Source organism: Conger conger, chromosome 2, assembly GCF_963514075.1.
Source record: "Conger conger chromosome 2, fConCon1.1, whole genome shotgun sequence".
NCBI classification, from domain to species: Eukaryota; Metazoa; Chordata; class Actinopteri; order Anguilliformes; family Congridae; genus Conger; species Conger conger.
The window spans coordinates 66,315,075-66,342,949 of NC_083761.1; the positions used below are offsets into that span (position 1 = coordinate 66,315,075).

The 27,875-nt window shown below is 44.3% G+C and overlaps 1 protein-coding gene across 1 annotated transcript in view; it reads right to left on the reverse strand.

Annotated features, from left to right (window-relative positions):
- Window positions 1–2,023: 2,023 nt before the first annotated feature.
- Window positions 2,024–27,875, reverse strand: part of nherf1a (NHERF family PDZ scaffold protein 1a) — a 36,479-nt gene continuing 10,627 nt past the window's right edge. The window contains exons 2-6 of the mRNA XM_061230110.1: window positions 16,763–16,933; window positions 12,934–13,087; window positions 10,245–10,288; window positions 3,918–4,034; window positions 2,024–3,812 (exon numbers count right to left, since the gene is read on the reverse strand). Coding sequence (XP_061086094.1) covers window positions 3,639–3,812; window positions 3,918–4,034; window positions 10,245–10,288; window positions 12,934–13,087; window positions 16,763–16,933 — 660 coding nt within the window. The 3' untranslated portion in view covers window positions 2,024–3,638. The remainder of the gene's footprint in view (window positions 3,813–3,917; window positions 4,035–10,244; window positions 10,289–12,933; window positions 13,088–16,762; window positions 16,934–27,875) is intronic.

A 27,875-nucleotide genomic window follows, 5' to 3' on the forward strand; every position in this document is an offset into this window, starting at 1 on the left:
AATCTGCAGGATAGGCAGTGAGCAGGCAAATACGGTCATTGCAATGTTCATTTTACCGGCAGCCACGCCTTTCAATTAATTTAATAACTAGAGTCTGGTTTAGCCGGACCCTCGTGCAGTTAAGCGGGAGTGTGTGTGGCAGAAACTATATGGTTTTGACCCATGCCTGTCTACAGACATGGAACTGGACCCTCTCTCACTTTCTTATAATGTCATATATATTTATTATTAATATCAGTGATAAAACTGCTCTCCCATGAAACAAGAAGCAATGTGAAATAGAACTCATAGGCGTTCCCATAGTGTATTGTGACCTTAAGAGCAATGGGTTGTAGTACTGTTGGGCAGTGGCTACTATCTTTAAGATTGCCTTGGCAGAGAGTTCCGATTGCCTCAACATTGTTTTTAATTTATTGATTCCATTAGCTAAATCGGGAATACTGTAGAGACAAACAAACCGGCACATAAATACCATCTGCTTCATGGAATCAACAGTTTTGTCTCTTCACTCACTTAAAGGAAAACATCAACAGTTCCGATTTACCCAGACTTTAACGAGAGGTTGGATTTTTGTGCATTCACTGGCTCTATTTCCATGTTAACATAATGTGTTGGCTTAGCATACTAGGAGGAAGCGGTCTTATTTACATGAGGTGGTATGTGTATTTGAAATACGCCATTTTCCCCCCCGCACGTGTATTTCAAATACACATGATACCTTGTGTAAATAAAACCGCTTCGGAGTTGCTTTAAGGTGTATTTTTCACTTTGAAGGAGGTAGGCTACTGAATCCTATAGGCTTCAAGTCTTTATGCTAAGTTAACAAGTAATGATGACATGGAAATTGAGCTAGTGAATGCATGAAAATGAAATCGAAAATCTCATCTAAGTCTGGGGAAGTCGGAAAAAGGTATATTTCCCAAAATATTGTCGTTTTCCTTTAATGCGGCGGAATGAATGAATGAACATTTTATTAGTGGACTTGAGCATTCGACGAGGCATCACCGCGTTCTGAACCTGGAGTTTCCTGGCGTTGAAACTTCCATGAAGTTGACTATGGTGAGGAAAGGTAACAATATGTTGGTACGTTTGTATATATAAATAACGCCGATTTAGACATTCGTTTTAAAATTCGTCCGGGGCTTTCATTATGAGGTAATGAATGGGAATTAATTCATTACTGTTAGTAACCAATTCAGTATCTCCCATTGGATCCAAACATTCACATTTCAGCTGTCGGTGTTCCTATTATACAGTGAGCACCATAATTCGCCAGTGATTTTTTTGTTTATTTTACTTCTGTACTCTAGCACAGATCTAACAGACCTATCTAACCCCAAATCTATTTTGAAGAAACAACCTGTCACTCATCACAAACTTTGTCAAATTTCAAGTTGAAAAGAGATCATTTAGGAGATTCTCTCGGCTGTTAAACATAGTGGCGGGTCATTTTTGACCCTTAAGACAACACAAGGGTTAAAGGCATTTTCATCCATAAATGTGTCACTGCCCAGTGAATTATGGTGTGCATTGTATTAGTTCTTAATTGAATTCACTGAACACTATAGATAAAAACTGGTCTATGCTCTTAGCTTGATCATGTCTCATGTTAACTAGCAATTTGATAAAATCAGAATATGTACAGCGTTGTAAGATCCTGACCAATCAGCTGTGACATTCAATATAAAATGAACTTAGCTAATATTTATCGATACAACAGAATTTTTGTTTTTGTCCCACGTGCAGAGGTAGCTAACACTAACTAGGTATTTGCCTACTGCCTAACCTCCCAAGTTAACATTACCCAGTTTAACTGAGACAGTTATCAGGTAACATGCCATCTACTTAAACCTTTTGTATATTTGTACGTACTGCGTAAGCGATCTTTCGCATGCGAGTTTTAGCAAGGCAAGTCAGTCACTCGATAATAGAAAACCCTAATAGTAGCCTGGTCCCTATGGGAACGGAAAAAAAATAAATAAACATCAGGTATTTCAGAGGAAAAGATGACGTGAACCATTGATGTGATTGAAATTTTAATACAGTAGTCGTCAATATACATGTAGCCTCCAGATGTACATGCACATACACAAGCATGCACCGTTTTTAAAATGCTACTGTTAGCAAGTGACAAGAGAAGCAATATGCTTATAATTGCAATGAAGGGGCAGGTAACCAATTTCAATACAAAGCGGCAAAATAAAATTCAAAAGTAATTCAATGCATTGAGGCATTTTAACAGACATCGCAAAATAAAATTTTGTTTCACAGACATTTATGAATACAAAAATCTAAGAGAAAACAAGAAAAAATATATAATCTCAAATTTCAACAGATTGCTAGTGGCAAGAAGAAAACAAAAAAATCAACAGTAAAAATTTACAATAGTAACAACCACAGTATAGGTCCAAAACCACTAAATAAGTTCACGCCTCTCAAAACTACGTCACTAAAACTCTGGCGCTGGTTGCCATAATTTGTTCTATTATGGCTAAAATGGACAGAATAGATTTGGGCTAAGAGCCTAGTTTGGTCCCTCAAACCAATGTATTATAGTAGGCTGATTGTCAAGGGTTTAAAAGTAAATCTCGCATTTCTGAGGCCAAAACACTGATATGCAATAACCGAAGAGGTTGAGGAAGTTGAAAGGAAGGACAGTCTACAACCACACATAAAATGGATGTACTGTTTACAATAGGAGAAACCTTTGTTCCTCACGCTTGAAACTGAAATGAAATTCATGACTGCATTTAGACCCCCTAAAATGCACACAGATCTTTGTATAACCTGCTTCTGACACATTTTATATTGGGTAGAGCTTCAACAAGCTACAATAGGGAGTAAAATACAGCAGAATGAGAAATGTTTCAGGAAATGAGATTCTGCTTTTAGAGCCCTTTCCACTCTGATGTCTCTGGGTTTCCATTCATTCGCCAGCCACTTGGTCCACCTACACAGGGTTCATATGGTTCCAGTGATAAAGATAACAATCAAAACAAACACAAAGGTACATGGAAGGTCGTGGCTCAGTTTTACAAAATGTCGTCTGGAGTTGTAGTTAGTGGTCAAGCACCTTTTCAGCTAAGGTCCTTTGTGAGATTTGCAAAAATGAAGACAAAGAAAACTATCAAAATAAGGTTTTGCATCCCTGCTAGCCGCAAAGGTTCTCATAGTTTAAATTACAAAAACAAATCCTTTTCACATGGATCACAAGATACAAAGACCACCTCCATCAGCACACAGAGAACACAAATGCACAGAGCCATCTCTCTGGGCCTTCCACATACATTCCCCTCATCTGCCCATCTTCCACTCAAATACACTCAGCTACTGATGGCTGCTCCTTTTACACAACACCTGGATACAAATATAGATTATTTTCATGTGATTTTGTCATCCATTTCTTTTTTTCCTACTTATTTATTCATTTTTAGTCTATATTTTAGAAATATAAACTGTTCTCTATTAATAGCTTTTGATTTCACTGGTTTTGCAAAAGGACAAAGTGGGGAAAACCCACAGTGGTTTTTCTGACATGCATGTATATGTGTGTGTGTGTGTGTGTGTGTGTGTTGTACGTGTGTGTGAGTGTGAGAGAGAGAGAGAGAGAGAGAGAGAGAGAGGACAGAGCGGCAGGTTTATAAGTTGCTGAAAAGTTCATTTCTCTTGTTCCAGTCCATCTGTGGAGCTCTCTTGTTTGAGCGCTTCTGGTGGGCGCGCTCCTTGGCCTGCTGGAGGGTCATGGTCAGGGAGAGGCTGGCCTCCGCAGCCGGCTCCTTCCCCTCCGCCTTCTCCTCCATCTTCTCTTGGGCCTGGCGTGGAGAGGAGAGGAGACAGCGTTAGGTTGGCTCAGGTCAGGACACACACACACACACACACACACACACACAAACGGCTGCAGGTGTGAGGGCCTTTACCTCAGGCGGGGTACTGGCGGGGGCCGCAGCTGTGAGGGAAGCATTAGAGGAGGCACTGGACGGAGAGGGACTGACGGACACCTTGGTCTCCAGCTCTTTGGCCACTTTCCCGTTAACCTGTATGGAGGATGGAAGACATGCAGTTTGGTTACACGACATTACATTCATTTAGCAGACTTGACTATCCACAGTCATTTGAAACACACAAGAACTTAAGTGCATTACATTACATTATTGGCATTTGGCAGACGCTCTTATCCAGAGCGACGTACAACAAAGTGCATACCCATAACCAGGGATAAGTTCGCTGAAAGACCCTAGAGGGAAGTACAATTTCAACTGCTACCTGTACAACAAAGATAAGGACAAGGGCCCTTTTTTTTTCTTTTTTTTTGAGAACAAAGAAACAAAGAAACAGAACAAAAGTGACCAAAGTTAACTATCCAAACACTGCTTACCTCGCCAACTAAAAATACCGATACACAAAGCAAGTCAAAGAGACAACAATTAAGGTCCACAGGGAGGTAGGGAGGGATGGGGAGAGGTGCTGCTTGAACAGGTGTGTCTTCAGCTTGCGCTTGAAGGTGGGGAGAGATTCTACAGTTCTGACCTCAACGGGGAGTTCGTTCCACCACCGTGGAGCCAGAACAGACAGTAGTCGTGAGCGTGAGGTGGAGGTGCCAAGCGGCCTGTGGAGGCTGAACGAAGAGGTCTGGCAGGGGTGTAGGGTCTGATGATTTTTTGTAGATAAGCTGGGGAAGACCCTTTAACTGCTTGGAAGGCTAGCACTAATGTTTTGAATTTGATGCGAGCCATGACAGGCAGCCAGTGGAGGGAAGTAAGCAGGGGGGGTGACGTGTGAGTATTTGGGAAGGTTGAAGACCAGACGAGCTGCTGCATTCTGGATGAGTTGGAGGGGTCTGATGGCGGACGCTGGGAGGCCAGCCAAGAGGGAATTGCAGTAGTCCAGGCGGGACAGAACCATCGCTTGGATCAGGAGCTGGGTCGAGTAGGGGGTGAGAAAGGGGCGGATTCTCCGTATGTTGTATAGGAAGAATCTGCAAGACCGGGTCACTGCCTCAATGTTCTCAGAAAGGGACAGTCTGCTGTCCATCACCACGCCGAGGTTCCTTGCACTGGGTGACGGCGTGGTATGTGTGGTATCCCCAAGGGAAATGGAGAGATCCAGATGGGGAGAGGTTTTAGCAGGGATGAATATCATTTCAGTCTTGCCTGGGTTGAGCTTTAGATGGTGGTTGTCCATCCAGCTCTGGATGTCCCTCAGGCAAGCAGAGATACGGACTGAAACCTACGTATCAGACGGCGGGAAAGAGATGAAGAGTTGGGTATCGTCCACGTAGCAGTGGTAGGATAGCCCAAGTGCAGTGATCACAGGGCCAAGGGAGCGAGTGTAAAGAGAAAAAAGAAGCGGGCCTAGGACTGAGCCCTGGGGAACTCCTGTGGCGAGGGGCCGAGGTGTCGATACCGAACCAGCCCAGGCAACCTGGAAGGAGCAACCAGAGAGGTAGGACTCAATCCAGTCCAGGGCTGTGCCACAGATGCCCGTTGCTGACAGGGCAGACAGGAGGATGGAGTGATCCACAGTGTCGAAGGCAGCAGAGAGATCTAGAAGAATGAGGACAGAGGAGAGGGAGGCTGCTCGTGCGGCATGGAGTGACTCACTGACGGAGAGGAGCGCAGTCTCTGTCGAGTGGCCCGATCTGAAGCCAGACTGATGGGGGTCTAGCAGGTTGTTGTTAGAAAAGAAAGAAGAAAGTTGAGTAGAAGCGGCTCGTTCTATAGTTTTAGGAAAGGAAGAAGAGATACCGGGCAGTAGTTCTGGATGATGGAGGGATCCAGAGTAGGCTTTTTTAGCAGCGGAGTGATGTGGGCCCTCTTGGAGGATGCCAGAAAACAGCCGGAAAACAGGGAGGAGTTGACAAGGGAGGTGACAAATGGGAGAATGTCAGGTGTGATAGTTTGGAGAAGAGAAGAGGGGATAGGGTCAAGGGCACAGGTTGTAGGGCGGTGGCAGAGCAGGAGTTGAGAAACATCAGAGTCTGTAAGGGGGGAGAAAGTGGAAAAGGAAGGGATGGGCCTAGAGGGGGGGGAAGGGCACAGTGAGGGGGGCGGTGGTTGAAAAAGGATCTGTGGATGACTGTGACCTTCTCATCGAAGAAATCAGCAAAGTCATCAGCAGCGAAGGAGGACTGAGGAGGAGGAGGCGGTGCGTTGAGGAGAGAGGAGAAAATAGAGAAAAGTTTCCGGGGGTTAGAACCGGAGTTCTGAATTTGTGTTTGATAGTATTTTGCTTTGGCGGCAGTGACAGCGGAAGAGAATGCCGCCAGGAGAGACTGGTAAGTCGTGAGGTCTGAAGCGTCTCTGGATTTCCCCCATTCAAGTTATTTACATGATTTTATCAGATTATCTTCACAGCTGTAAGGCAGTATACTTACTGTATTGTAACAAACAGCACATACTGTATAATTATTAGGACTGGAATTACATTTTTTTGAGTCGATGTTGAAGATAATATGAACCATGAATGATCAGGAAGGTGTTTTGAGCAGTCGCACCACTAGAGGGCAGGCTTGACCACAAAGTGCTGCACAGATGAGCAGTGGTGAAGCGATGAGGAGAGGTTGTTGCAGTACAATGCACTGAAGGCTGTGTGGCTCATTATAGATAATCTTCCAGAGCCAGGGGCTTTAAGGGAGCTTCCACACCCTGGTCCCCCAGTGACCGAGCACTCTGCTCCACATTCCTCTCCTGTCTGACCCGAGTCGAGGACACGCCAGCAGTCTCTCAATCCTCTCCCAGATTCTACCAGCCACACTTATCCTTTCATGAAAACAAAATACCAAACAGCCAAGGACTTTCAAGTTAATTACGTTTATACTCGCATTCATTGAGAAGAACAGAAAAATAAAAATAAAAGAAATTGGGTGTATCAACTTGAGCGTTGAGCGTTTTAGTAATGACACTGAATTCTCACTGTGAAGCTAAATTAAAAATGCTTGCAGGAAGAAAGGCACTGCATTTGCCACTGATCCCTTCAACCTTCTCCCATATCTAATCCCCTCCTAATGAACTTACTGAAGGCTGGACAGCTTGGGCTCACAAAATAGCTCTTTATATTCTGCCTGTAACTGACAAGAACTAAATTCACAGGAGGAGTCCTTCCACAGGCCTAAAATAACTACATAAATACAATACAAACGCATCTGACAGTGATAACTATAGTGAACAGGAAAAAGGAAATGCAGGCTTTGGACTACAGTAGGGAAAGGCTTGATGGGAAGTGTAGTCACAGACAAGCTCCTATTACACTCCAGCAGGGCTGGGAGTAGGGGCTCCTGTGGTCCCTATGTCACCCACAGTCTGTCAGTGCATTATTCCTGCCATACGTCCAGAGGGTCCTGGCCCCTGGCTCCAGATCTGAGTGTGTACAGTCATGTTGGGGGATTATAAGCAAATACCGCTGAAGGATTACAGCAGAAAGGATTTCTGTGAGCACGAGTGCTTTGATTTACCTTCAGGACATGCCTGCAGCGACTTCAGTACACCTGCTTCTTCTTTTTCTTTTTGAAAATGTGAAGACAGGAGAAAATAAAGTGTGCTTTTTCTCAGCACTCCCCCACCCCATGTTCCTACTCCCATTGGAGGAGCTCTGGTGTGGGAAACTGTGTCTGGTGCCCCCCCCTCCTCTGAGAGAAGTCACCCAGATTAGTCTGGATTTACAGACAGGGAGGGAGCACAGCCTGACGGAGAGGACTGGAACACAGTGACGCACATGCGCACACGTACGTATGAATGAAAAAACAAACAAACAAACAAACAAACACACACGCGCGCACGTGTACAAACGTATGCACACACTAACGCAAGTACTTCGATAAATGGCCACAAGTTAGTTTTTCAGACGGTTCAAATCTATTAAACGTCATTGCACATATGCATGCATACACAAACCCAAGGAATTTATCCATCCCTGCGTCTCCCCATGATGCCCACCTGCTCAGTGTGTTAGTCACCTGAAGAGCCGGTCAGACTTATTAAGGTCACCTCAGAGACTGTTCACACTCCCTGACCATGAAGCCAAACCCATTCCCTTTTATAAATAACTAGGGCTGTTTTTGTACTCTTTCGGCCGACAAGCAAGAGCATTTTAAAATACAGAGTTATCTGGCTGATGCTTTAAAAAAAAAAAAAAAAATGTACCTTAACCACTACACTACAGGCTGCCCCCTCACAATCTTACAATTAGGTAAAACGTGATACAAGTCGATAGAATAGTAAGAAGGGAGGATTTGTAAGGATTACAATCAAGAATAAGGATTTAAGGACCAAATAAACAAAATGCGTTTCACTTAAAGTCAACCCACTAACTACAGAGAGGTCTTACTAGAGGACCAAACAACACGTGTAGAAACAGCTAGCTTATTGCTTATAGTTTAGGCTCATATACCCATCTTGTACAGCAATCTTTGAAGATATTTACTTTTTAAAAGGCAGACTTTATTTAAGGGAAACATCATGAACCTGAATACAGATCAAAATCTTATCAAAGGCAGGAATCACAGCATTGTGCATCAAGCTAACTACAGTCTGGTCTTGAGTGCAAATAAGGTCAACTGATCTTACATAAAGAGAGGCAACAGTTAAACATAGTACCTTTTATAATGCAGCCTCAGGAGATACTATCTTACGTTAGTATGTAGAAACTCGCACATGTTGCACAATATTGTTTTGGCAGTAAATGTCTGATCTAAATCTAATGGTAACCTCAGTAAATTATTTAGCAGTACTGAACAGTACTGATCTGTTTCAGGACCCATGAGCTAGTGTGAGGCAAGCAAAACATTTTAATAATTAACCTTAAACAATTAACTTACCAACTACAGTAATAGTTAACACTCTTTGCTATTTGCCATTAGTAAGAACAGCACATTACATTTTTATTCATTTTGTATTGAAACATGGATGTATCATAATTATGCCTCACTGGCTGAGAGTCATAGCTGCAGAGCTGCAGTTGGAATTGGAGAAATGGCAGCAGAACCTTATCAGAATGTTGAGTTGATAAAACCCACTGGATGCCTGGATGTGTGAGGATAAGGGAATGTAGATGGTGACCCCAGGAGCTCTCCACAGAGGGATGATCCCCACACTTCCCCCATCACCACACAGGAATGCCTCCTGATAGCGCCCTGCGGTTAGCCCCGCATGCACCCCACAGAGCCACAGATTCAGAGTGGAGGATTTCGGTCTCCAGCGCTATCCTGTAATCAGACCTGAGTGTGGTGCACTGAGAGCTGAGCTTCAGCTCAGATCCCACCCCCTCCGCCCCAAACTCCCCCAAAACTCTTTGCAGTAGGTCTATGACTGGATACAGTGGGCCAGTAATGGAGTAAGTGAAAAGCTATGTGAATCAGAAAACCCAGCCAGGCCAGAGCTGAGGGGTATAACGCAATGCTCATGACCATTAGCCGGGCCAGAGCTGAAGGGTATAGCCCAATGCTCAGTCCACCAGCAGGGCCAGAGCTGAGGGGTATAACCCAACGCTCATGACCATTAGCCGGGCCAGAGTTGAGGGGTATAACCCAACGCTCAGTCCACCAGCCAGGCCAGAGCTGAGGGGTATAACCCAAAGCTCAGTCCACATTCATGAGGACAGTGGCTGGCCTCCTAGGTTCCATGTGGGAGGTACGAGACCCCAACCTAGCAGACTAGCTGGGAGGCACATCCATGTCAGGACCTCTGAAGTACAGCTACAACATGCAGAGGTCTGACCGGTCAGTGAACTCCTGTATTTTAGGAAAAGTCTGGTTGTTTGGGAGCCCCGCCCTCCACCACCCAGCGGGACCGAGCAGCCCCTTCTCTCTGCCTGCCACTCAGGATGTCTTCAGTTCCTTTGTTTCTCCCAAGAACAAAGATTCCATCAGAGAGCCAAAAGTCCACAAACAGCGCACCAACAATGGAAGATTGATGATCCTTCACATCAAGGAAAAACAGCTCCCACTGCCCATTTGTGACCCTGGGTTCAGTGTTGTGTACTGCAACCCTGTGGAGTAGTAACCAGCCCTATTCCTGGACATCTACCATCCTGCAGGTTTTTATGTTAACCCAAATTTGGCACACCTGACTCTACTAAATAGCAGCTCAACAAGATCTCTAGCTGTTGAATGGGGCGTGCTTTGCTAGGGTTAGAGTAGATACAGCACGGTAGATCTCCAGGAACAAGGTTGGTTACCACTGCTCGACTGCATGTCACAATGTTCTACTGCAAACAGTAAATGACAAACATGAATGAAAGAAGGGCCTTACCGTGTCCTCCACCTCTCCGTTCACAACAGGCTCAGGCAGAGGTCCTGAAACAGAGCAAATGCAAATTAGGCCTCCTCCGAGACTCAGCAACTGTGCAGTCTCGCTAAAACAGCAATGAACCAAAAGCCTCCATGCTTAGTTCCAAAAGGGAGTTAGATTGTTTTCTAACGGCCTCTGTTGAGGTCATGGGTGAAGGTCGACGGGGGTTAAACGGATTACCCGCACTGGGAAAATAAGTCCAGAGGAGGGAAAGGCCTTCAGGCCTTACCGTTTCAACTTCTCCCACAAGCAGCTCGAGAGAGAGGCCGGAGCACAGCAATGAACAGACTCATAAATCCACCCACTGCCAGCTCACCTCAGTCACAGTATCACCAGTCACATTCTCCTCTAACCCTGCTTACCCAACCAAAGGCCTTTCCTGAAGGCCTGACTGTCGTCGACTGTGTTGCGTGACGGTGTAAGAGGTGTATTGATTTATTTTAGCTACTGATAATGAAATAATGAGTCTGAATGGACTGCGGTTGTCAGTCTTATGTTCTTCTGATTGTCTGTGTGTGAGTGTGAGGTGAGTTACACAAGCAGACAGGTTTCACCTTCACCGAAACCGAATTGAAAATGTTGAAAAACGAAAATGAAAGCATACCCTCACAGAGCACTTTATTAGGTATTTATTAGACTTCTACTGCTGTAGCCTATCCACTTAGAGTGATGATGCTTTGTGTGTTCAGAGATGCTCTTCTGCATACCACTAATGTGTGGTTATTTGTGTTACTGTCACCTTCCTGTCAGCTTTGACCAGTCTGGCCATTCTCCTTTTTTTGCACCATTCTTTGCAAACTTTAGAGACTAGTACGTGTGAAATTCACAAGAGATCAGTAGAGATACTTAAACCACCCTGTCTGCCACCAACAATCATTCCATGGTCAAAGTCACATTTTTTCCCCATTCTGATGGTTGATGTGAACATTAACTGAAGCATTGCACTGCTGCCACACAATTGGCTGTTTAGCTAATCCGTAGGTATAATATGGGAAAATATATATATTATTGCAGCTTTCAGGTATCTTAATATATTGCACACTGATTTGAAACAATTATCATTATACTTTCAAATATATATACATATTTTCAATATGTTGCAGCATTCCTCATAAGGACACACACATGTATAAAGAAGCAAGGGGAAAGAAATTCTACTTTAACTCAGCACATATTGAAGAATGAACCAACCATTTGGCCTAAGACAGATCTGATATGAATCCAAGACTTACTTTTCAAAGGGTCAATCTGACCTTATCTGAAAGACACCGGTTCAGGGCAACCAGGCAATTCACCTTTAGCCCCTGGTGCACTAAAATACAGCAAAGCCTCAAGCGTACAAATAAAAGCAAACCAAGTGTAGCAGATTAGATAAAGGGGGCCAGGTCTGGGCTTGCTTACACTACAGAGCAGAGCTGAGTTTCAGCCGTCTCTCTCAGCCGACAAGAGCGGGCGCAGTGAACAGGAAATGGCAGCCCATATGCTGACAGGAAGAGGGCTAGGCCAGAACGTTGTCTGCATGCACACTGTAGTCATGATCAATAGGCCTGCACTAAAAACAATAAGAGGCAAGGCAGCAGTGCAAAAGTCCCATCTCAAGTTAAATATTAACCAGTCAATGAAAATAGCTGCATATTGACTTTATGGCATTAACCAGACTGCACTGACCGCAGTCTAATACCTGAATTTTACTAACCCAGCATAAATCCTAATATGTGACTAACTACAGGCAGATATTCACTGAAAACACAAGTTTCACCATGCCACATGGCATCATGGGAAAGTTCATTCAGGGCAGCATACCCATAGTGTGACTCATGTACTACACAAACAGGCCAATCCTCTACTAAGAACCTGTTCATCTGTATTTCTGCCATTTCAAATTCAGAGAATACCATAATAAATATAGCCTAATAATAGTAATAATAACAGACAAAATGGCTGTCATTTATTTCCCAGTTCACTTCTGAGCAGTAAATGTGACTGAGCTTTACAATCTCCGCACAGCTACTGCGATAAACAAAAATTAATGAAACGAATGAAAGCAAATAAATAAATTCCCTCGAAGCTCACTCATCTCAGTAACCCACCCCTGTTGCCATGGTCACAGCATGACTTATCCTTGAAAAGAGACTTTGAACAACACTGCGAGGAGCCGCCAGCCGCCCGCCCATGGTTTAATGTTTAACTGCTTCAGTGAGCCCGGGGTACGAGACAGCCCCACCGGTGGCACGAGCGGGTATCGCCGCCAGAGAGTGTGAGAACGAAGGGAAAGAGACAGCTACGCTGCGGGAAAGACACACGCCCCATCTCTCCGCATCTCTCCCTCTGCACGCTGTACCGGGAGCAGGGCCAAACCGGCCTTTTGTCTGTCCCAGTGGGCTGAAGGAGGGTCAGGACGCTCTGTGAGATTTTCATTTTAGAAACACTGGATGATTCAAGACCCAAAATGATTCCTTATTTCCTCAAGTGGAATGACTGCTTATTTCCCCCAAATGGGGCACTGCACCAACTTTGTTCTTTATGACTGCTGCACTAAATATAAATCAGAACATAAAGGGTTCTTGCTGCTTTTATAAAGAGGCTGAAGACATTCTGTTACATGTTTTTTTTTTCGGTTAAGATGGTCCTCCTGTGCATTAGGTCTCACCTGTGAGATGCTCCTCAGTGGGCAAGGTCTTGCACTTCTTGAAGAAGGCGTCTGTTTCAGGGTCCACCACCAGCAGGGAGGTCTCCTGACCCCCAGCCTTGATGGCGCCCACCACGTCCGCATGCTGCTTCCCTTCCACAGAGACCCCGTTCACCTGCACACACACACACACACAGACAGACAGACAGAGGCAGGAGATCAGCACACTGTGCGCCACTGCACTTCACAAGTCTGACTAACTGAGTTACATTCAGAGCCAAATGCCTCTGACATGGGCACTGTGACTTGACTGTGACTTGGACGCTGTAATGTGGGCATTGTGACGTGGGCACTGTGACACTGGCATTGTCAGTCACAGACCATTCTCAATATGAAATGTGAGTCTAATAGGATGCACAGAACCGCTGGTAGAGAGCTACAGACTGATTGAAAGCAGTGAAGTGAAGCAAGGGGAGGAATGTCCCACAAGAAAAAAACAACACATTTCTCTGAATAATGCATTCCAATTAACAAATAGCTTAAAGATAAGAAGGGAGTTCGGGATCAACCAAATAAAACGTTAAACTATGTCAAATATCCATTAAAATAACAAATGTTATCGCATTCATTTCCATTTGGAATTTGCCCACCACCCACTGTGAACTGTTTTAGAATTGCAGATTTTTTTGCAGCTTACTAACCACATGTTGTGCCATATGGTGTAATAATGCATTATCAGTGCTTTTATGACATTGTTATCTAAGACCTAAGAATCTGTTTATGTGGGTCATTATGATGACATGCGTCATGTAAAGCGTTACTGACTTCTTTGGATAATACTTCTTGCCATAACTCCTATTAGACATTGATTTTCCTTCAAATTCTCCATAAAAGATTACATACGCAATATGCATACGCTCCAGAGATAGCATTTTGACAATTACAAATAAATCTTAGTTAATCTTTGGAATTTGGGAAGAGTTGCTTTAATCTCACAATTCATTACCATTCATCCATGCCAGGACCTGTTCACCCATGGCATCAGACCAGTTCCAGATACTGGGAGAGGATAATATTGTGTCAACTGTATTCAACATGAATGCATGTGCACACAGGCATGCACACACCCATATCTGTAATATATCCTTCTGTGTGGAATGTAGAAGAACTAAGAGGGGAAGTTGCAGAACTCTACTGAACTTTGAGTGAGGAAGTTCCTCGTACTGGTTTCTCCATGTCACTGGCTTTAGCGGGGAGCAGATTAAATGACATGGACCAGGCACACAGGGTGCAGAATGAAGTTAATGTGAGGCTGGGGCCAGCTCCGTGCTTAGAGGAGTCTTCAGTCCATTTGCTGCTCTAAGTCCCCTGGGAAACTTTAGAGCACTGCTTCATTCCCATGGGACAGAGCCTGAAGTGGGGCCTCAGAATCCTCAAGGAACTTACACTCCACTCTGAGTGAGCTTAAAAGCAGCCAAATAACTGAGAGTGTGCGTATGTGTGTATCTGAGAGAGACTGTGTGTGTGTGTGTGTGTGTGTGTGTGTATGTGAGAGAGACTGAGAGACTGTGTGTGTGTGTGTGTGTGTATGCGATTCAGAGAGTGTGTGTATGTGCGTGTGAGTGAGAAAGAGAGAGTGTATGTGTGTATGTGAGAGAGACTGGATGGGTGTGCGTGTGTGTGTGTGTGTGCGATTCACAGAGTGTGTGTATGTGCGTGTGAGTGAGAAAGAGAGAGTGTATGTGTGTATCTGAGAGAGACTGTGTGTGTATGTGTGTGCGTGTGCATGTGAGAGAGAGGGAGAGAGACTGAGAGGGAGAGAGAGCAAGAGCAGGGTGACGGTGTGTGTGTGTCTGCGTGTGTGTGCGCGATTGACAGAGAGAGTGTATGCATGCGTGTATATGAGAGAGGGCGTGTGTGAGAGAGACAGAGAATGTGTGCATGTTGTTTGTGTAATATATGAGCTATTATCGAACACTCACAAAATATCACCCCTGAGTGAGAAAATGGTAGCTTCCACATGCTGCGACCTACAGCAGCAAAAGCTTTGACATTTAAATGAGAGAAGGGGAGCTTCTCACTCCTCTCAGAGTTTCAGTCTGTGAAACACAGATGGAGTCCTGGCATGAGCTGCACCTGCTGCTGACTAATAACTGAAATCTAAAGAGTCTAAAGACTGCACTCAGAAAACAACATGGCCACTGTGAAACACTACAAACTCCCACAGTTTTTTTTTTAGAACGGTACCCTAACATGCATCTTTCATCAGATAAAAGCACTGAAACTGACTTTTTACCATCTCTAAACAAGTAAATCTAGTTTTCATTTTTACCTACCAGCTATGACTGCTCCGTCTAACCATGCCCTCAAACAAAGCAATTCTTTTCACCCTTTCATTCTTTCAATAGTGCCTGAAGGAACCAAAAAATGTGCAATAAACAGATAATTCCAAAGTCACAGCCATTCCACGTTGCTAAAATAAATGTGAACAAAAGACAGCATTCCACAATGAAAGAGTTCCATTCCGTTAAGGAATGCGCTTTGCCCTGCTCTGCCCTCGACATTCCACCGGGGGCAGCGAGACCCCTGCACTTCATTACAATTGTCAACACAATCCTCTACATGACTATTTATGGGCGAGGCCTCATCAGTGTACAGAACAAGGTAAAGCAGGCGCAGGTCTGAGCAGAATGTATGTCTATTGTTGCGCTGTCTGTCCAGTGGAGGTTTACTGGATGGAGACGTGAGCCCCTGTGGCGGCCGGGGCTTCCTGTATAGGGGGACGGATAGCCTGGGAATGCGCAGGGAGCTGGGTGTGCTTCACTTTTAGCAGGGGCGTGTAGAGGAAAGCGAACAATACAGAAACGGTAAACACCGCGACAGCTTCCCTCAGCCCCCTTCATACAGCGAGGGCAGTGCCGAGGGGTGGGAGGCCTACTCTCTCCAGTCAGGAGATTCTACTCATGCTCAACTAATTTCTCATCCTGTTCTGCCACACTATCGGGCCTCCCCCTCTCTCCTCCTCCTGCTCCCCCTCCCTTTCCCTCTTTAAGCATTCCTGTAATAACACATAGGCGCAAACAGGATATTCTTCAAATGCAGAAATGTTCCATAGCTGTTGGGATGAGTTGCCTAGAGAGGGTGGGCTACCGAAACTGGTTATCTCTTTCAAGTGATTCAGCTCAAGTCTACTGCAGACTTTACAGATCACACTTGCTCTCAGACTTTGATGAAAAATAGCAGAAACTGCTTAATCAGATTTGCCAAGGTCAAACTCGGATAATGTCCCAAAGAACAAGGTTTATAACTCCTCAAGTTATAAACCTCATGCCCCCCTCTCGCTGGTTCAGGCCGAGTTCCCCTGTGCAGCTGAACTGATATCAGAAGGGCTCTGACTGTTGGCCCCAGTTACAGCCAAACCAAAGACAGCAAAGAGTCTCAGCACAGATATCAGCATGCCTGATTCAACACATCCCACAAGCGCAAAAGAGACTGCACTCCTATCGGCTTCCTCTAACTCCCAGACTTCTACCACAGCGCTGTGCAAAGTGGATTAGACCACACATATTACAGCAGAGTCCCACAACAACAACAAAAGGCTCCCAGCATTGGTAAGGCTTAGTATCAGCTCAGTATCTACTGCTGGTCAAGTGGAAAAAAACATGTCTGCTCCACGGCTGAGGTAATGGGATTATTCAACAGTTATTTCAGTCCCGTCACATCTACGTACTGGTGCCACCATGAAACACACACATGCAGGCACACAGCCACACACACGTATTTAAAGCCATACTACATGCACGTCTGAACTGACAGAGTGAAGAGCCAGTTCAGACGGGGCAGACAGTACCTGAACGATTCTGTCCTGAGGCCGGAGGCCGGCTTTCTCGGCCGGTGAGTCCTCATCCACGGCCCGGATGTACTGGCCCGGCTTGGTCTTCTCGCTGTGTAGGTTGAAGCCGTAGCCTCCATCTCCCTTCTTAATAATACAGAGACGAGGGCGCAGCTCCTCCTTAGATTCCTGCAGGGGAATAAACGACAAACAAGTGGGTACAATAACGCGACACGAGTATCTTCACCACTTTAAGGGGACAGTGGGGCGGCCTGTAGCGTAGTGGTTAAGGTAAATGACTGGGACATGCAAGGTCGGTGGTTCTAATCCCGGTGTAGCCACAATAAGATCCGCACAGCCGTTGGGCCCTTGAGCAAGGCCCTTAACCCTGCATTGCTCCAGGGGAGGCTTGTCTCCTGCTTAGTCTAATTAACTGTACGTCGCTCTGGATAAGAGTGTCTGCCAAAATGCCAATAATGTAATGTAACAGTAAGAGCAATGGCAGGCCCCTTAAAGACAAACACTGTCCTCGCCATGAACCGACACTAAAGCAAGTAACTAATGGCCCAATAAATTGTGCGGTTATACTAACCTTATACAATATTTATATAACTGAGAAGTAATGTCACAAGACATACTCAGCGAGGCCATCTGGTAACTGAAGGAGAGCCGCGTCTTTAAGATGGTCATTAGTGAGTGCGCCACCATCTCCCTCTCCGCCTAATCTCTCTCCATCTCTCTCACTCTCTTTCTTCATTGCTTTGTTCTGTCAGGCCTCTCATTTGAGGCCGTATAAGCCCGTTAGCACTTCTCCCCCCTTATGTGCGCCTGTGTGTCCGTGGCCTGCAGTTTGGGAGGCTGGAGGCAGCCGTGTCCCTCTCCCTGCTTCCTCCAGTCCACGTGAGGACAATGAACAGCGGCACTATTCAAAGACAACAGGAAGACCAAATTCCTCTTTATCATCCAGGAAAGAGCCCTTTCTCCCTGCCAACATTGAAAGGAGTCCTGGATATTTTGGGAAACAACCCTCATCATATTTTTCACCCTCAGAAGTGAGCTGTTCCTGAATAGTCCTACCTTTTAAGATTCAAAAGCCATTTTATCTATAGATAAAATAAAAATGTGTGATTTAACACAGGATATGAGCCAGACCTACTTTAGCCATGAAGCACTCACACATGAATGCTTCTCAAACTCTTTTCAGCACTTCAGTACAAAAAGATGAAAAGGGGCAGCTTTTCTGAACGCCCCACATTATGTTTGCCGTCTGATTTGACAGTCTGATATTTTTATTTCGAACTGTAACTTCTTTCTAGACCTATGTCTCCTAGTTTAACATGCATAACCTGTACCACCTTTAAAGTGCCATTACTTTCATTGATCTAATATCATATCCTCCTCTGTGGGGTCAGGAGAAACATCCAACAGACACCCAAGCAAAGTTACAGCGAGCGCATCACATAGATTATGAGAAGCTCGGGGGTATATGCCGCCGCATACGGCAACAGCTGGGTTTCCATGACACGCCGTTCGACAAAAGCTCTCTCAACCTGCGCAAATGTCAGCCAAGTGGAGCGTTTTCTTTACCCCCGCTGCCTCCATAGAGATGCCGCAGGAATGCTTGTGTGTGATCCCCGACTCGGGCTAATCCTCCAGCTCCTCCCGTCCTGTTATTGTCAAGATCCTGACAATGCTGTCTGCTCCCTTCCGATCCCACGGGACGGGACAGCACAGGCCACCAACACCCAACCCTTCAGCCCCCCAGCCTCAGATTAACACTGCTTTTCCTGCTCACTTCTCCATACATCTGAGAGCCTATATATCTCACAGAGGTAAGAAGCGTAGCCCCAAGAGAGCATTGTTGGTATCAGGGTGCTGATGTGTTGAAGTAAATATTGATCGGAGGGTGAGGCCACAGTCTGGGAGGAATGGGACGCAGACAGATTTATGAGTGTGACTAAAAGAACAGCGTCAGCAGTACCCTTTAGAACAGCGCTCCCATCGCAGAACTCAAAGGTTCATTTCAGTCGCTTGCATGCCTGCAGGGAATCTATTGCCAATAAACAGGCGGAAGGCGGTGCCATAAAAATTAATGTTGGAAAAAAGTACTGAGCTGAGGCTCACTCAAAAGAGCGAGGCTGTTTTTCATTATTAATTTGTGGGTACTGCTGACATTTATTTAATCTTTCTGTTGTATGATCCACTGCTATACGCTTTGCTTTAATGCTAATGTTTACCTGTTCCAGCAATGAATGAGACCTAGAAAGACGATAAGTTTATTATAGTACGACGGTATGACAGTTTCTTAGCACTCAATTTTCTACCCAATGTCGAAGTCCTGAACTTCCTCTCTTTTGCAACAGGTTCCATCCATTTCCTGTTTCAAAATGGCGACAGGGAGGAAGCAGTAAAGCTGATGTTTGGCACGGACGACACACACCAAAAGAGGACTTCTCCCACATAAATACAGTCGAGGTGCAGAAATATTGTACTAAATAGCTAAAAATGATACCCACCATTTTAGTATAGCTGGGAACCAACCTCAAACAGAGCAAGTAAACTAGATTCAAATAGTATGCAGATTCTCATTATTTAGAGGTCTCATAATAGGTAGCCACACACGAGGAGCACTCTGTTCAATCATATCCATGTACCCTCTTGCTTTTGCCTACGCATTAGCGGCAAGACTGGAGAATGTAGCCAGTCTTAGCACTACAGGACTGTGCCTACACACAGGTCACTACATACATGCAGCTCTGTCCACCCACAGGTGAAAAAGAGAAATGGAGAAAACGTAATGTGCTAAAAGGAATCTTCCCTCACTCCTTCCTCTCCCTGTGTAAATCTGTGGGCCGTTACTGGTGGAGGAACAGGAGCTAGCCGTGCTGTCTCTCACGCACAAAGTATGCAATCTTTCCCCAACAGGAAGATCAGGGCCCCATTCTCCCACACAAATGCCACTTCCCACCGGGAAATAAATAAAACAACATGCAAAACCACCACTGATGTATTGCTTCAGAAATTATGTATTGCTTCTTTTTTTTTATCAGACAGGACAAGAAAAGTCAGGACTAATGAAGAAAGAACTAGAGCTATTTTCATTCTGACTCTCAAAGGTAATTTTAGGCTCTGCAATGCTGCTTGCACAATCATACACACAGGAAATAAGCTTCTGGCCACACTACAGAATTGGCCAGCACTTACAGCTCAATGTGTGGGTGAGATCTTGCATGAATATGAAAGTGGTCCTTGCATTCTCAGGCAATTCAATTTAAGCCATTAACTCATCAAATGTGCTAAATATTCCATTTCATATTGTTTTTCCATATTCTTTAATCAAGGACTTCTACCCAAAACAATTATTTCATACACAACTTCAAAACAGGCTACTTCTTATTAATATTTGTATTTAACAAAAAACACATTTTTTAAATGAAGGTACATTTGAACATTTATTTCACTACAGGCCATGAAACGGCAATCAATTTCCTATATTTTATGTACTGTTTAACTATAATATCTCGGCAGTTTAGGGATCAGTGATGACCTTGGACGGTGTGTTGTGTGTGTGTGTGTGTGTGTGTATCTACTGTAATTGGCTAGCTACATTTGTCTTAGTGAGGATGGGGACAAATGCACCATAGCAACATTGCATTGCTGGCTAATCTCTTGTTGACAGCTGAGGCTGGGTGCAAGTTTGACCTTTATAAGATTAGTAATTTAAAGATATACTTTGTGTTGTTGTGCAGTGATACAGTCGTATCCATACAAATACTGGCAATAAGATATCAGCATCCTGAAATGTATTTGTGCACTGATAGTATCAGTACATTGGCACAGCCCGGTTCATCATCATGAGGCTTGATTTTCAGCTACAAAAGTGCCCTCAACAACTGTGACCAATTACTTGCCTGAACAATTAAGTAATGCAGTACTTAATCAAAGTGACTTGAAGGCATCAATCACGAACAACCAATTGAACTGTGAAAAATGGACAAAAAAAAACTACAATGATATGATTATTTTAGTGTTTTAGCAGAGTCTATTATGAAAAGATCAAATGTTTTCACTGTGCCCTGTAACCACTGTTCTACAGAGAAACCACCCTTTCAATTGAATTACTCATCTGATTAATTGTACACATGAAACATGAAATAAGTGAAGTGCTGACCACATTTAAGTCTACACTCAATCTATTAATCTCATATTAAATCGCAGTAGAACAGCATTTTTAATGGTCTGCTTTTGAGTTCTGCTGTGCACAGTATTGATCAGCATTGTAATTGGCAGTTGTGACGTGCACACGGTATATTAGGGATTACCATCCCTGCTGAGTCTGAGAAAGATGGAAGCCACACAGACTGCTCCGTTAAATAGTCTACAGTCTAAAATCTGACAGGGCCCCTGCAACGCCTCTGTGCCAGACGTGATGTTTCAAACGTGTTGGGCCTTACCGTTTGGACGCTAACTATCTGCTCCATCCAGCAGGCACATCCCCAGAGAAGAGGACGGTGCACTAATGGACTGGGTACAGCATAGCCTGCATCAGACTTAATAGATTTAATTGGGCTCACAGCACTCAAGAGAAGAACGGAACTGTTCTAACTGCACGTTAGGCTCTAATGAGCCTTCTTAATGTTCCCAGCAACACTCATCAAATGTTAAAAAAAGCCAGCCGTGGTGTCTCTCTTCAGTCATCAAAAGCCAATTGAAGCTTACAATGTAATTCAATGTGAAGGGCCCCAAATATGCAGTACATTTTAGTGGAAATGTAAAAGCACTTCAGGACAGGTAACACGGAGAGCTGGAGCATACAGTATCTCTCCAGCTTTATGCCTTTGGGTAAGTCATTACCAAGTACCCTGGGTAAGATATATTTTTATGTGCATGTGGTTGTCCTAGCTGTTGAGCACAGTTTTTGGTGGCTAAGAGTTTCTGTGAATGCAGCGAGAAGTCAATGTTCAACGAAAATGCTCAATGAAAAAAGGGCAGTCAGTTTCCACCTCTGTAAGTAATATCAGCAGAAAGCTTGAGAACACAACCCAGGGGTCTACTCTGAGTGAGTTCAGCTTCATTGGATCTGCCATTTACCTGCCAATGAGCCAGAATGACCATTGTTGTCTTAGCCGCTTGTGACTCAATACCCGGAACTCTTGAACAGTCCTGTAGTATTTCCACTCTCCAGGAACTGGACTGACGAAAGTAACCTGCCCACATGAGTAATGTTCATGTTCCCTCCTATAAATCGGCACAACTGAGGAGGGGACTAAACAGAGACTATGAGAGGAATTCAAATCCTTCCAAAGCCCAAACACCAAAGGTATCCTAAAAGTAGCGCTGAAGTCATGTTCTATATTTTACCGAAGACAAGTGCTTTGGGCTTCTGTGAAACCACTGGATGCAGAATGGCCGACTGTATCATAGATAGGACTTCACCTCTGACCAGAGCATACACAGTTTCCCCTTCACTCCCTATTTGAAAACACAAGGTCCTCCTCTTCCTCACCGGACATATCCTCAGCCTATCCCAGAAACATCTCTCAACACCCCTACACAAACTACTCTGTTTAAAAAGTGTGTACGAAAGGAAGGGAATGGTTCCAGTTGAACAGACTCCCAGATTCAGATTCCAGTTAAACAGACCCACCCCTCCACCTACACCCACACCTGGTCATTCTTGATGAGGGAAATGCATTCCTGCATAATCAAGATGAATCCTACAGCAAAAACAGAATTGCTGGTGATGCAGGCTTTCTTCTTAACTTATCAGTTTCCTATCTTCATATACAAAGCTGATATCACAGCAGCTAGGCTATATTTCAATAGTTTCATAGTATGCTAAAGTGGGACCATTAACGTGTCACCCTTTGTCTTTACACTGAAGGAGTTGCCCGCACCCCCACCCTCCACCATCAAGGAAAAGAGGAACCATGTCTCAAAGCAACAGTGAAACAGTGTATTGTACAGAAGTATCACAATACTTTTGGGTAATTTCATATAACATATGCAAAGTGTTAGAAAATGTGCAGCAGAGAAAGTGTTCAATGTGTCTATTATAAAGATAGATACTCCTTATCTCAGAGGTCAGCCAAACCTGGTACAGTCTGTCACGCACTCTGTTCCGCTACTTTTCCGTACCAAGCACCTGCTGGTTTCCTCCTCTCACAAATGAGAAAACTGCAGTTAAAAAACCTGTCACAACAGTCAATTTACCAGCATGCTGTGATGAGAGGGTATTTAGTATAGGTCAACCAAGTAATTTTTTAGCCAGCCTGAAAGGGTATTTCTGAAGTATTGGTTAACCGACTACTTTCTTCAGCAAAAGAGTAGCCAAACAGTCGGGTCACAAGAAGATTACCAATTTCCAGCCCCTCCTTGGGGAGTGCTTTTTAATTAAGTGAGTAGCCAAACACTGGACCTGAAACGCAGTTTGCCATAAACTAATCCAGCAGGGAACATATGGTAGGCCATGCTAATATTTAATCCTGCCAGCCTGCCCTCGCAGGGAGGCCATCAGAACAACAGAGGAGGCCCTGTGTGGAGCACAGAGGAATTCTGGGAATCTGCAGCACTCACACAAACCAGCCGCTCTCCCCGCAAGGAAACCACTTCACTCCTCCAGCATGTCCTGTTTGCAAGCTCAGCTGCTCTCAAGGGGGGGTGATGTACAGACAGCTGTCCCTCTCTCCCCCTCTCTTCCTCTGCCTCGTTCATTCTCTCCCGCCCTCTTCCTCTCTGCTGCAGGGGTCATCATCGGTTTCTTCTTTAACAAACAAATCGCCCACAGAAGAATTGAAGTGGCTATGCTAAGTCCATTTCCACACCATTACTGAGAGAAGTATATGTAAACAACTTAAAAACAGTAGGCTAAATGGAGAACTATGCTTCCTCAAGTTAATTAGCGCACTGCATGCAGTGCTCTAGCCGACTCAATAAAAGAAGGAAATGGTTCAATTTCAGCACAATATACCTTTTTCATTGTGTTTCTGTAAAGGACTAACAGGAGAGGCAGAGATAATGGCAGCCCAGAGATGGCCCAACTTTAGGGTAGTAAAGAACACTTTCTCTCCAGAGACTATTCTTCAGTCCGGTTTTCCTCTGGCTAAATTCGGACTATTGCTCAAACTGTGTGTGCGTGCATGTGTTTTGTTGGCTAGTTCTGCACTCTCTTCTGTGCTGGGCCAGATGAAGCCGTCTCAGACCGGACTGGATCAGCCTCAGGGAGACAGAACAGGCAGTAGCCAGGGCTTAACATTAATACCTTAACATTCAACCTTCGCTAGAAGTGAGTTAACATTAACATCTTAGCATCCAGTCTTTGCCATAAGCCATGCAATGTGTTGTGTAATGGTTTATTACCCAGGGAAATAAACATTCCTCCAACACAGAACAGTACATCATTACTCAGCCCGCAATAAATGCATCCCTGACTGACCTCCCTTTTCCATTGCGATAAGATACCGTTCCTGATCATTGCCATGTTATTGACAAAGCCACTTGTTAATAATTCTCCAGCTAAAAGGGTTTAAAGAGAGTTTAAAATTCACAACCACACCCAACTCAATTTTTATTTCTTTTTTAGATATCCATGTGTATTAATGAAACATTACTGATCTGTTGTCAATCTAAATGAAATGTATCAGGACTGGGAATGGCCTTGTCTGCGGCCTGCGTTTCCTCTGTGCCAGGGGGCTTGTCAGGTGACGAGCCAGATAAGATCCACCCTGCAGTCTGTGCACTCCATCGTGTCAGTCTCTACACACAGGACCTGTGTAGGACTCTCCATAAAGAGCTTAATCCAGGCAATCATCTCTCAACCTTATAATCCAATTTAGGCAGCAGTGGGGAGGAGCCTGGACTGCTGACTGAGGTGAAGGGAGAGGGGGGCACAGACGCACATTACGGACCGCACCATTCTCATCTCATATTCCCTTTATTGAAGTCTTTCTGTGGAGGCCGATACAGGGCTGGTGTCAGGAGCTCTTTGCTTTCAAAGTGGCTGAGTATAGTAATGGTAAACGGAGCACACCCACGGCAGGCTGGGAATTGGTCAGACAGGCGTTTCTGCAATCACAAAGAGCAGCATTGTCAACTCGCACAGTCCCAGGGCCCTCCTAGGGTCAGCAGTGGTGACAATGTGGGCTCAGGGACAGCTTCGTTTCCCTAGCCATGCCCACCGGAATGTTCTTTGTAAAGTCGAAGGAGCCCAACAGTATCTACTGTAGGGCTGGCCCCGAGTCTCCCTGCCTCTCCTCTGCATTCTAGATTGATTATTTCTGACCGTTCACCCAAATTACGCAAAAAACATCTCTGTGACTCACCAAAAATACCGCAGGAGGCCTCTGACTGTCATTAATTAACTGTCAGACATGGTGCGCTAGCCCCCAGAAGTATCTCCACACCCAACATGATGTTGAGCTGTAGACATGCGTCACCAGCCACATAATGTAAGCACGCCTTGTGTAACTGTCACACATTTGCAAATATGCACAAGTATTACAGACTGACATAATCATGTGAGATGTTGTTATTTTGGTTCATTTCTCCATAGGATTTCACCTACTACTGTTAATATTCCTAAATCTGGCTTGTATTTACAGCAATATTATGTCACGATGCATGAGGGAAAATAAAGCATGAGTCTGACAGCACCTGTGAAATCTCCAGGACAGGTTAGGTAAGAAGAAGCATATTGTGACTAGCTAGTGTAGCTATTTACCCTTTAAAACAGCTCTGTCTGTAACAACTGGATATTAGATGTTTAAATCTTAAAATTAACTTTCTGGGGTTCTTTGACATTATTTCCAGAGGTGGAAAGTCCATGGGTCATAAAGTAAAAGTCCTGCTATATAATTCTTACAACCATGAGCCAGCTGATTTCACTAATTAGTTCCCCAGGGTGAAGAATTGCACAAAAACAGGGCATTGGAAGGAAAACGTGAGTTGGACTTTTACTTTCTGAACCTGGACTTCAGTTTTAGTTTTCCATTGGGCCTCTAGACTTTTTTTGGGGTAAGATTGAGTATATTTAGAGAAGCTTATAACAACCTGGTGGTTTTTAGAGTTGCGGAGCACAGGGTATTTGGGGATTGTAAGCAAGACAATACATTTCAAGTAACTCCAAAGCAGCTTGATTTGAGTGCAGGTCAGTGGCATCACTTACCGTAAACACAATTAGTTCTCTACAAATTGTGTGACAGCCAGACCTTAAGCAACTTTGTATAAGACTACATCTGCTCTAGTTTCTGTTTACACACTCATGTCTACCATTTCCTGCCCTGAGGTATTTGGCATAGTTTTTTAAATGTGGTAATAAAGAAAGCAACATGATGAAAAAGCTCATGGTTACAAAAAGTTAGAGTTAAATGAGCAACATATTTGTCCTAATTGAGTACAAAAACCCATCAGTCACACAAAGTTTTCCATATTGTTTGGAACTCGCCAGTACAGCAGCCTCTGATTTATTCTCAAGACGCTTTGCCCTGTTTTTCCTTCCTCATTAAATATAACCATTTGCACATGCTGACACATCAGCAAATATTCACAGCTCAGTGCACTCACATCTAATTGAAATGAGTCACATGGAAAAATAAAGGAAATAACCTTTTAGGAACAAAGACATACCCGTTAAACAGGTATTTTTATTTGTGTAGTGTAACCTACTGTTATATTTGCCAACCATACTGTTGACCTGGAAAGGAAATGACACCGGAGCCATTATGGAAGATAATAACTTTTCTGCGCTTGACACAGCCTGCAAAGAGCATGATAGCTGACATAAATTAGCCTAAAAATGATTAGGCGAACAGACCCACTGTTGTAAGAGGCTGATTAAGCGCACACAGATGTCCTCAGCAGTAGCGAGGTATGTGTGGTTCTGACACACCCGGGATGTGCCCTCAGGTCCTGTCCGTGGGTACTCCAGCTCTGAGCTGGCCTGCCTGCCAGCTTCCTCCACAGCTTCCCTTCAGACAGGAAGAGCACATGAAGCAGACAGACAGGCTCAGGAGCTCTGCTCCAGGGGTAACCCTCATTCAGTGACATACTCCCACACGCTCTCTCACATAAACACGCCTGGAAAAGGCACATTCCCAACACTTACACGTACAATAACTTCAGAGGTCAACAACTGCAATTTAGCAATGTTACCAAAAAAACAAGGAAAACAACAAACAACCAGTCAATCTATTTTGTACAATGACATGTATTTTGGCAAGAGTACATAAACTGGCAAGACCTTATCAAAGGCAAACTAACTTGTTTTGGAATCAACTTGTGCCTAAAATCTGACACAATCTTCCGAATAAATGACTGGTCTGTATTAACACTAATGCTAGAGAGTTTTTTATGTTCATTGTAATTTTGTTGTGCATTGGTCTAATCTGTGTCATTCAAAGTTCTCACTTGGAAAATAATGACTGGATTTAACTCAAATTAAATTTTAATTCAGATATGAACAAGCAGTGTGAAAACATTGAGGATAAGGTGATCTGTTGTGGCATACTGCCCACACAGAGGGAGTGTCATACAGAACCTTTCCTCAAGCCTAGTCTTAATGCCTGTTCTCAGTTCTGATCTCCAGTTCTATCTTCTGCTTCCTCAGTGGTGGACTGACCTGCCTACCACTGTCAGAACAGCACAATCCCCATATTTTGACGCATGTGTGTTATGCTATTTATGGATCTGAAGCTTTTCACTTGTTGAGGAACTTATCCACCGATTTGGATTTAATGCATCTGCTAAATGACAAAAATGTAAATGTAAAATGTTAATAGCAGCTTAGAGACTTCACAAAAAGAGAAAAGAAGGGGCTGTCGAGCCGTTGGCTATGTGGAGCAGGTATAATATTGCATCCTCTCACCCATCGCCCCCCTGCCTGACTCACCTGCTTCCTGTTGAAGAGTGCGATTTCAGTGGAGCTGAGAGCACAGCTCGAGCTAACTACCAGACCTACGAACCCTGATGCAGAAGAATAAAGCAGCATGACGGAAAACCACAGCTCGCAGCTGCATGCGCCTTCAAAGCAAACTGCAGCCCACAGCACTTTCCAAGCTTCAGCCTTTGCTTAATTGTCATCGCCGGGAACACAGTTCTGTGACAAAAATCCATCTGTGTACTAAGCTCACCTTAT